The 10,762-nt window shown below is 41.9% G+C and overlaps 2 protein-coding genes across 2 annotated transcripts; both read left to right on the top strand.

The window, feature by feature from the left end:
* Positions 1 to 570: 570 nt before the first annotated feature.
* Positions 571 to 2,487, top strand: LOC311045804 (heat shock 70 kDa protein-like; the record flags this gene model as incomplete). The annotated part of the gene is made up of 1 exon (XM_084057860.1): positions 571 to 2,487. The coding sequence occupies one exon, from the start codon at positions 571 to 573 to the stop codon at positions 2,485 to 2,487; it is 1,917 nt and encodes a 638-aa protein (XP_083913986.1).
* Positions 2,488 to 6,050: 3,563 nt separating this feature from the next.
* On the top strand, positions 6,051 to 9,754 carry rps8a (ribosomal protein S8a). The gene is made up of 6 exons (XM_084057877.1): positions 6,051 to 6,098; positions 6,887 to 6,993; positions 7,667 to 7,766; positions 7,974 to 8,149; positions 9,163 to 9,292; positions 9,607 to 9,754. The coding sequence occupies exons 1-6, from the start codon at positions 6,095 to 6,097 to the stop codon at positions 9,714 to 9,716; spliced, it is 627 nt and encodes a 208-aa protein (XP_083914003.1). The 5' UTR covers positions 6,051 to 6,094; the 3' UTR covers positions 9,717 to 9,754.
* Positions 9,755 to 10,762: the final 1,008 nt, after the last annotated feature.

Below are 10,762 nucleotides of genomic sequence, written 5' to 3'. Positions count from 1 at the left end.
ACAAATGCCATTCTGGACCTGGTAAGAAATTAAAAAAGAAAACAGCTCCGTTGTGTGCAAAGGGGTGTTTAGAGATGACGTTTGACCTGATTCAGTGCTCAGAACAATGGCCAATAAATTGGTATTCAACATACTTCATTATTAGCCCTAAAGCCCAGATGCCACTTTGAGAACCACTGCGTTAGAAGTAAAGCAAAGCTGCTCGAAAGATATGTTGATACATATTGTTTATTGTCATTGTCTCTATACTGTCATTATGAGCATTGTTATTATCAACTGCTGTAAAATGTTAGATCCCCTTCAAATGCTCCTGTAGATGCTAACAGTTGTCAGTGGCCGTTGCTAGGATACGTGTATCTCAGCCAATCACAATGCGAGGTTGGAACTAACTGTCATCACACCCCACCTATATAATGCTTGAACAACCCAAGTTCAATGCCATTTCTGTCAGTTTTGTTGTAACTTTAAGATTGAATTGTAATAAATAGGAGAGTCATTGCATTTTCTTCTAATAATTTAATACACAGAAGTATTATTTAACTGTTTATTTCTAGATAATTATTATTCAAGATGTCTGCAGCAAAAGGTATCGCTATTGGCATTGACCTGGGAACCACCTACTCCTGTGTGGGGGTTTACCAGCATGGAAAGGTAGAAATCATTGCCAATGACCAGGGCAACAGGACCACCCCCAGCTATGTAGCTTTCACCGATACTGAGAGACTCATTGGAGATGCAGCCAAGAACCAGGTGGCTATGAACCCTACCAACACCGTGTTTGATGCCAAGCGACTGATTGGCCGAAAGTTTGAAGATGCTGTGGTGCAGTCAGACATGAAGCACTGGCCGTTCAACGTGGTGAGTGATGGAGGAAAGCCCCAAGTTCAGGTCGAATACAAGGGGGATAAGAAATCCTTCAACCCTGAGGAGATCTCCTCCATGGTCCTATTAAAGATGAAAGAGATTGCAGAGGCTTACCTGGGCCAGACGGTGAACAATGCTGTCATCACAGTCCCAGCTTATTTCAATGACTCGCAGAGGCAGGCTACAAAGGATGCTGGTACCATTGCAGGGCTGAATATACTGAGAATCGTCAATGAGCCAACTGCAGCTGCCATCGCCTACGGACTAGACAAAGGCAAGTCTGAACGCAATGTCCTGATCTTTGACCTGGGTGGGGGCACCTTCGACGTGTCCATCCTGACAATCGAGGATGGCATCTTTGAAGTTAAGTCTACAGCTGGAGACACTCACCTGGGTGGAGAGGACTTTGACAACCGCGTGGTCAACCACTTTGTGGAGGAGTTCAAGAGGAAATACAAGAAGGACATCAGCCAAAACAAGAGAGCTTTGAGAAGGTTGCGCACAGCTTGTGAGAGGGCTAAAAGAACCCTGTCATCCAGCTCTCAGGCTAGCATTGAGATTGACTCTCTTTTCGAGGGCATTGACTTCTACACTTCCATGACTAGGGCTCGATTTGAGGAGCTGTGCGCCGATCTATTCAGGGGAACATTAGAGCCTGTTGAAAAATCCCTCAGAGATGCAAAAATGGGCAAGGCACAGATTAATGAGATTGTCCTTGTTGGAGGCTCCACCAGAATCCCCAGAATCCAGAAGCTCCTGCAGGATTTCTTCAACGGCAAGGAGCTGAACAAGAGCATCAACCCAGATGAGGCTGTGGCTTACGGAGCAGCCGTCCAGGCGGCAATTCTGTCGGGCGATACATCAGGAAATGTTCAAGACCTTTTGCTGCTGGATGTTGCACCTCTGTCCCTAGGGATTGAGACAGCTGGAGGAGTTATGACTGCCCTCATTAAAAGGAATACCACCATCCCCACTAAACAAACCCAGACCTTCACCACTTACTCTGATAACCAACCTGGAGTCCTCATTCAGGTGTATGAAGGAGAGAGAGCCATGACCAAGGACAACAATCTCTTGGGCAAGTTTGAGCTCTCAGGAATCCCACCTTCTGCTAGAGGGATTCCACAGATTGAGGTCACCTTTGACATCGATGCCAATGGCATCTTGAATGTGTCTGCAGTGGATAAAAGCACAGGCAAAGAGAACAAGATCACCATCACCAACGATAAGGGCCGGCTCAGCAAAGAAGATATTGACAGGATGGTGCAGGATGCTGAGAAATACAAAAATGAAGATGACGTTCAGAGGGACAGGATGGCTGCCAAGAACTCCCTGGAATCCTACGCCTTCAACATGAAGAGTAGTGTGCAGGATGAGAACATGAAGGGGAAGATCGGTGAAGAGGACCAGAAGAAGGTCATTGATCAGTGTGACCAGGCCATAGCCTGGATGGAGAACAACCAGTTGGCTGATAAAGAGGAGTACCAACATCAGCTGAAAGAGCTTGAGAAAGTGTGTAGCCCCATCATCAGCAACCTGAATGAGGGTGGAGGAATGCCAGCAGGCAGCAGACAGCAGCCACAAGATAGCTCTGAGGGCCCAACCATAGAGGAGGTTGACTAAATGACTCATTATGGACTTTGCCGCCATGGTGTAAACAAATGAAATGTGGAAAGAACAGAACGAGCCAGAGGAGAGAAAAGATGGAGGGGGGAAGACAAATAATGCGAATGCGAATGACAACTGCGAGGGAAAACACTATAATTATATGCGCTCTTGCCAAGATATTTCATCTTTTGTCTCCTAATAATTTAGGAGTTTTTTTTCTTCTTTTTTTCCTCTTTTTTTTTTTAAAGAATTAGGCTAATTGCTGTACAGCACATGATCAAACAATTTGTCCCTTTTTCTTTTTTTCGATTTGTCAGTGTTTATATGGTCCTTTTTTCTTTTGTTCCTTTTTCTTTTTGACTATTCACCTTTTTATTACGGTTTATTATTATATTGTCATTGTCATTATTATTATTATTATTGTTATTATTCTTGTAGATGTTAATATGACTATTATGAATATATTTATTTATTGTTACTGATCCCTTAGTGTGATTCTGTGTGTGCTTGTGATGTTTAAATAATAATAATAATAATAATGATATGTATAAGAATTATAATATTAGATTGGAAAAGAAAGAAAAGTCTGGCCACTGGCAGGAGATTCCTTTTGGGGGTCCGCAAAAAAGAAGTCAAAACATTCTCAAAATCCAGTCCTCGTCGTGCGAGGTAGAAGCAGGTGATACTGACTAACGGCCGTGGCGTGCGGTGCTACTATTGCTATTTTTGAAAAGTAACAGTTTTGGGTTATGGGGTTTCCACCGACAGAGACAATAGGCTAATCATCTGTTAATCAAATGAAGATTCTCAAGGACCTGAGGGATGCTCAGAGTGGGAAGTCGGTCGGATCGGCGGTTGTCCAAACAATATATTGAGTACCCTGATGTCATCAATATGACCTCATGGTACTTACATTATAGACTAGATTCTATATTTGGGAATGTCTGACACGGAACTCCATATATAGGCATAAAAGGGATGCAGACAGACTGATACAGAAATATCCATATATGGGCATAAAAGGGACACAGACAGACAGGTACAACGGGTACAACTTGCCAATGGATTCAATGGGTATTGCTTAACTGAAGGGGCATCGTTCCCAACAGGCAATGGCCTAGTATGTGAAATAAATATACCTGTAATTATTGGTGGCACTTTGGCCTACTGGCAGTCTGCACAAGAAAGTTGCTGATTAGTCCAGCGGTTTGAGAGATTATCTCTGGACACGCACGTACGCACGCGCGCACAGAAGGGGGAATCCGGACAAGTAAGTAGGCTACAGTCCCTACACAGTGGTGGTGGCAGCAGCAGCAGCTGCAGCAGCTTGTTGCACACGTTGAAGGACCTTCACAGACCAAACATTCCCATGCATGCGTACAAAGCTATGAACATGTTGGATCTTTGTTATCTCACCAACCTATGACTCTTCATGATAACCTTGGGCAGATTATCATTTGATGGCCTATGTTTATTGAAATAATGCCTGCATGGTGTTGTACAATAAAGAACTACTGTACACCCTGACACGCATGTTTTTTTAAATTCATTTATATATCTATAGTATAATGATAAGCCAGGTGTTAAAAAGGCTTTCAAAAAGATAAACCTACTGTAGATGCCAGTCTGACATCAAGGACCCCTTATTTTCAAATAGCCGATGTAAAAGTTCAAGTGGTTAAACTGATTTTGATGCTATATTAACTCATATTGCTGGGGACTGCCTGGGACCCCATCAAGGACCCCCAGGTGTCCCTGGACCCCACTTCGAGAACCACTGATCTATGAAGTATGACTCAATATTTAGACCAATCAGTGCCATATTTCTTGTGTTGCAGTAAGCTTCCACTTCCCCTTTAACATTATGTTTTATAGGCTGCTTTTACAAATAGTGAAATAGTTGCTCTTTGAGTGAGTGATGTAGGCTACAGCAGTGGTTCTCAAACTTTTTTTTATGTCAAGGACCCCCAAAGTAATAGGCTATGTTTTTGGCCATGGAGCCCCATACAAGGTTTGTAAAGTTTCAAAAATATTTCTCATTTTTTTTGGTTTTCTTTTTACTTTTTAGACAAAAAAGAGCAGATATGCATGCTTGTGAGCTAAATTGGATCCATCCATCTTCAACCACTTATCCGGGGTCAGGTCACAATGTAGAGTTAAAGTGGTTAAACTGATTTTCATGCTATATTGATTCATTTTACTGGGGACCCCCCTGGGACCCCCCCAAGGGCCCCTGTGGTCCCCAAACCCCACTTTGAGTGTATCAGTATCTTCAGTAATACTACACATCTTTTGGGTTATGGACCCTTGAGTAAAACTACTAAAGTATTGGCATCAAAATGTGCTTAAAGTACCAAAGGTAAAAGTACTCATTATGCAGAATGTACCATTTCACAAGTGCTCAAAATGTATTAAAAAATCTATTTCAAATAGCAGATCTACAAGCTCACAACATGTCGCAAAGGCGAAGCGTTGTGAGCTTGTAGATCGGCTATTTTCAAATAGCTGAAGTATATAGGGATAAATGCATGTTTTGTAATAATGAAAATCTACAAAGTAACTAGTAACTAAGTTTTCAAATAATTGTAGTGGAGTAAAAAGTAGGCTACAATATCTGCCCCTGCCCCCTGAGATGTAGTGGAGTAGAAGTAAAATAACTGAACATTGAAAATACTCGAGTAAAGTAAAAACAAATCAAAATTTGTACTTAAGTACAGTACTTGAGTACTTAGTTATTTCACACCACTGGAAACAAGCCCCCCGGGGCTTTTTGTGTTACGCTTTTATTATTATTATTATTATTAATGCTTTAGCATTATTAATGCTTAATGCTTTAGCTCTTCTCTTCGCAGATGAGTGAGGCTGGGACCGAGGTTAGGCTGGGACCGAGGTTAATGCTTTAGTGCTCAAAATAAACGCCACCAGCAGCGTTGCCATGTCTGCCCATTATAAGCGACTTTGGCTTGTTTTTTTGTTAAGTTGCTTGTTAATTAATATTGGTAGTTGCGGGTTGCGGTTTTTTAAGCAAAGTGTAGTTGCTTATTTGGGCTTGTTTCCTAATGTTCTTTAAACCAGTGGCTCTAAAACATTTTCATGTCAAGGACCCCCAAATTAATATGTATTTATTTGTCTACTGAGTGACCCACCCCCGGGCCCCATCTAAAAATATTTTGTGCCAGCCAGACAAGATCGATTTGCGTTGTTACAATATTTAAAATTTCCCCCTTTCCCCCCCAAAATTGTATTTGAAAATAGCAGATCTACAAGCTTACAAACCGCTGCATCGTGACGCGTTGTGTGCTTGTAGATTGGCTATTTTCAAATAGCCAACTGGCAACGTATTCAGATTCAGATTCAGATTCCTTTATTAGCCATTGTGTAATACACATAGGAATTTGTTTTGGCAATTACATTATACATTGTATGTATAATGTTTAAAGGGCGAAGGGCTCGCTTCTTTTGAGCTTGTTAGACCTGGTTGCTTGTTTCTCTCACACTGAAACTGGCAACACTGACCACCAGAAGAAGAATCGAATATACTCTCGTAGATTCTCGCGATAAAATGAAGCTTCAAACCTTCCCATGATCCTTTACGCTTCCTCTTTCTAGCCGGCGCCTGAGAATGGGTACGTGTTTTCATGCTCGGTTTGAAGAGAGAATCTTTATCCATCTAATGGTTTACAACATTAAAATGCCAATAACGGTTTGCCATGTTGAAGCTTAATATTATATTAACACACACACAATCATCTTAGTAGTTAATGGATACATTTTCTTGGTTTTATGAAGTAATTTTAAGCGTGATGTCTGAATTGCACACAAAGATGGCTGCTCGCATACACACTAGGCCTTGGTTACTGATGCTATGCTCCGCTTTACTTGAACTAGACCTGCGGCTTTCAGTTTCGTTGTCTTAATGTTTAGTTTGGCTCGAAGTATATTTATTTCAGCGAAATGTTGAGCACGTTGCTCTCTGGACATTAGTGAATGCTGTGAGTTGAAATGTGTGGGGTATCGCAGTTGGCTTTCCCTGTTAGCATCGCAGACTAGGAGGATACATTGGGTAGCTAGCTGGTACACTCTTCAACATTAGTTAATGCTGCTAACGTACATTATTAACGGATATTTCGGCCTGTGCCCAAGCACTTAACAATTAACTTAACTAATTTGAGTTGTATTGGTACGCAAGCGGTTGTCGAGCTAATGTTGTAGCACCAACCCACGTTAGACCTCACATGTGCAACTTTCTACACAACAAATGCTTGAGTGACATGATGAATTAAATGGAATCTGATGTAAATGTGCGGATAACACCTTGGAGAACTGATCGCTCAAGCATACTTTTGAGCCGTTGATAAGCTGTCATTAAGGACATTTTCCTCATCTAAAACGACTATTCCTTTGCCCCATGCAGGTATTTCGAGGGACAACTGGCATAAACGCCGCAAGACCGGCGGCAAACGCAAGCCTTACCACAAGAAGAGGAAGTATGAGCTTGGACGTCCTCCTGCAAACACAAAGGTGAGCAAAGCGTCTGAACCAGCTAATTGACCTGACCTCAATTTAATGTTGCGTGAGTGATGAAAACCTGACCTTAGGTAGGTTTCAGTTAGGCCGTCTTGGTTTAACATTTGGACCTACCAATGTTAGGACTTGTCATAGTTACTCTGACACGTTAACACATGTACTGTTAATGGGCTCTATGCACAAGCAACCAAATTGGAAAGAAATTGGGCCTCTTCCTTACCTTCCTGTGGAAGGTGTTGTCAGTGATGCTAATGGCTAAAGGCTGTTCCATTCTGGTCAAACAGTCAGAGTGCTGATATTGAGCATGTTGGCTCACTGTAAACACTCAGCTACACCAGTGGGTCTCAAAGTGTGTTACAGGTACCCTCATGGTTCTTCATGGGGGTCCCAAATGGCCCCTTAATTACGGGGTGTGTAACTTTTGAGTACAAATGGAACCAAGGGTCCATTTGGTTCCAATTCTACACTTAAAAGTTATGGGGGTCCTTGCAATTAAAAGGTTTGAGAAACACTGAACAGAGCCTTAATTAGTGGTTAGACCTGTGAAAGTAGTTAGGAAGAGACCCAATTTCTGTCCAGTCTGGCTGCTGTGCATAGAGCTTCATGAACACATATCGGATCAGTTTGTTGGGGCGCATGCTGAACTTGGGAACCTCTTTTCTCCTAGATCGGACCTCGCCGTATTCATACCGTGAGGGTTCGCGGTGGAAACAAGAAGTACCGTGCTCTGAGATTGGACGTTGGCAACTTTTCATGGGGCTCTGAGTGTAAGTTTTTCAGTGTCGCATCATGAAGTGCATTTAACGATGCAGGAATACATGTCTTTCTGTGAGGATAATTTTGTCAGTTCTGCTACTGAGTGCAAGTGATGATATTAGAGACTCTGAGATGGAACAGTCCTGCAAAGAGAGATCATTTTCAATGTTAAACGTGTCCTGTAGTTTATGCTAACAAGCTGGATTGTTTATCCACAGGCTGCACACGCAAAACCAGGATCATTGATGTCGTCTACAATGCCTCCAACAATGAGCTGGTTAGAACCAAGACTCTGGTGAAGAACTGCATCATCCTGGTTGACAGCCTACCATTCAGACAGTGGTATGAGGCTCACTACGCCACTCCACTGGGACGCAAGAAGGGAGCCAAACTGGTATGTGTCTATTGATGAGCATGATTTTACAAGAATATAACAAGATTTGAAAACCTAATATACAAGTGAGATCAAACATTGTCCATGTGATGGAAACTGGTGGATTTGGTAGTGTACCTGTAGTCAATTGTGTCTGAAGTTTGATAACATGTTAAGCCCAACTCTTTGGATTAAACTTTTTTATAATATGGTCTTTCTATGAAGATGACTCCAGTTCTGCTACTGAATGTCAGTGTATATTTACGACTCTTTAGGAATACCGTAATTTACAGCACTCATTGTTGTGGTTAAAGTTTGATCGGTTGATCAGATTGAACCATTTCTTTGTCTCCGCTTGATGTCACTTGGTTGACGGAAAGCCTTTTGGCAGTGGTGGCCTAAAGGTTAGATGAACATGCTTGTGACAGAAGGTCTGATCCCCTGCACCACCAGGAAAATATGGGCTTGAAGTGAATAAGCTAAATTCTGTCCAAAACAGTTTAAGTGCCCTTGAGCAAGACACTGACCAAACTCCAACTGCCATGGCGTTGCACAGTGACTGGCAGTGTAGGACTGTGGTTGTACTGGGCAGGGTATTGTTGAAAAAAGGCCCACGGCCCACTTAAAACATTTAGTACTGGGGCCACCACTTTGACAGGGGAATATGGAAGAGGGACTCATGTGGCAAGTAGATGGAGCTTGGTTAAATTGTCTGGATTGTGCCCACAACTGTCCAAACCTCAGAGATTTGAACTCCATGTGCCAGACCACCTTGGCATGGGGTCTGGCTCATTGGATCACGATGTGAATAAGAGCCACTCCTGGAGCTTACAGACTTGACAGTTACGGTACTGTGTTCTGGCATTATCAGATGACCAAAGTGTTGAAAAATCCAGTGCAACCACAGCCTATGAGTATATGCTTGGCATAAAATGCTTTGCTTAGGACAGGTTGGAGGGAATGGAACCGAATGTCTTATAATTGTTGCAGTGTGGGATGCCTGGCTAATGTGTCTGCACGTGTTTACACTCTAGACTTCTGAGGAGGAGGAGATTCTGAACAAGAAGAGGTCGAAGAAGATCCAAAAGAAGTTGGATGAACGCAAAAAGACATGCAAGATCAGCACCCTCCTGGAGGAGCAGTTCCAGCAGGGCAAACTTCTCGGTGAGTCCAGAAATCTGTTAAGATTGTGCTGTTTACAATAGTTTCGGTAAAAATTGTACCACTGGCCAAATAATCCATAGTTTTTCAATTTGGATAACATAAGCTTCTAAGCCAAAATCTTGATCCCCCTTCAGTTATGTGCTGTGATTTCAGGTTTTCATTCCAACCCACAATGACTTTTCTTTTACACAAATGTATGACCTAATAGTGATGTAGACACCCATGATTTTATAGATGGGTTGGTATAGTTGAAAATGTATGGCTGAAATAAAGTTCTGCTGTTAAATCTTGTCATTTTCCTCTCCTCCCTGCAGCCTGCATTGCTTCCAGACCCGGCCAGTGTGGCAGGGCAGATGGCTACGTCCTGGAAGGGAAGGAACTTGAGTTCTACATGCGCAAAATTAAAGCCAAGAAAGGCAAATAAGTGATGTAGTCAGTCAATAAAGTGAAAATGTCCCATTACTTGTCTGCTGTTTTGTTTTAGAACATATACCCACTGTAGAATCACGTATGAATGCTTACACAAAGTGGTTCTCAAACTTTTTCATGTCAAGGACCCCCAAAAATATATTTGGCCACGGAGCCCCATCGCAAAATACTTACTTGTTCCAGGGACCCCCCAAAAGCAAAGATTTGAGTTAAAAATGTTGGCTTGGAAAATGTATACATTCAAAGATTTGTGCAAATTTTCACGCTTAAAAAAATGGCAAATCTAAGCTTAAAGAGTGGCACTGAGTGCCTCGCTATGAGCTCGTAGATAGCTATTTTTGAATAGCCAAGTATACAATAATAGTTAAAGTGGTTAATATGATTGTGACGCTATATTAACGTATTTAGCTGGGGACCAGGACCCCACTTTGAGAACCAATAGTCTACACAGTATTGTCATGTCAGTGGTCAATTTGCTGCGAAAGCTCATTCCAGCGCTAATCTAGATCAGCCCAAACCCAAAGCAGATCAGGGCCACACCAAAAGCTGAATGTGCATTGAAACTGGATTATTTGTTAAATGTGTGTTTTTTGTGGTGCAATAAAATTCCAAACTTTGACATAACATCAGACAACTATTATGGCAAGTGTAGTAAATTAAGAGAATGGAATAGGCTGTGAACAACTGAACCACATACTGTCATCGCCATTTGCTGGCATTTTATTTGTACAAAAAAAAAATCTGTTTTTTGTTTTTGTTTTTACTATGGAGCAGTTGGTCATTTTAACCACTTGAACAAAGCATCCCTGTCAATTTGTGGGAAATGGAAAAATGGAGGGTTTAACTCAAGTTAATATGGGGGTTTACGTCTGACTGTTCTGAGGTTGATAAAATGGGTGTGTGGTCTACTATTGATAAATATTGTATCTAATATAAATATATCTAAGCCAGTGGTGTGAAAGTATAACGTAGGTAATGTATACAGAACACGACATTTCATGCGCTTAAGTTGATGAAAAGTGGTCAGTGGGGGACATCTCG

Source organism: Gymnoscopelus microlampas (genome assembly GCF_963454915.1).
Source record: "Gymnoscopelus microlampas genome assembly, chromosome: 5".
NCBI lineage: Eukaryota > Metazoa > Chordata > Actinopteri > Myctophiformes > Myctophidae > Gymnoscopelus > Gymnoscopelus microlampas.
This window is presented reverse-complemented; position numbering and strand designations above follow the sequence as displayed.

Bases quoted from the DNA above. Each gene is read 5' to 3' on its own strand.
- rps8a (XM_084057877.1), top strand. The intron at 8,150-9,162 runs GTATGTGTCTAT...TTTACACTCTAG, and splicing joins GCAAGAAGGGAGCCAAACTG to ACTTCTGAGGAGGAGGAGAT. The intron at 9,293-9,606 runs GTGAGTCCAGAA...TCCTCCCTGCAG, and splicing joins CCAGCAGGGCAAACTTCTCG to CCTGCATTGCTTCCAGACCC.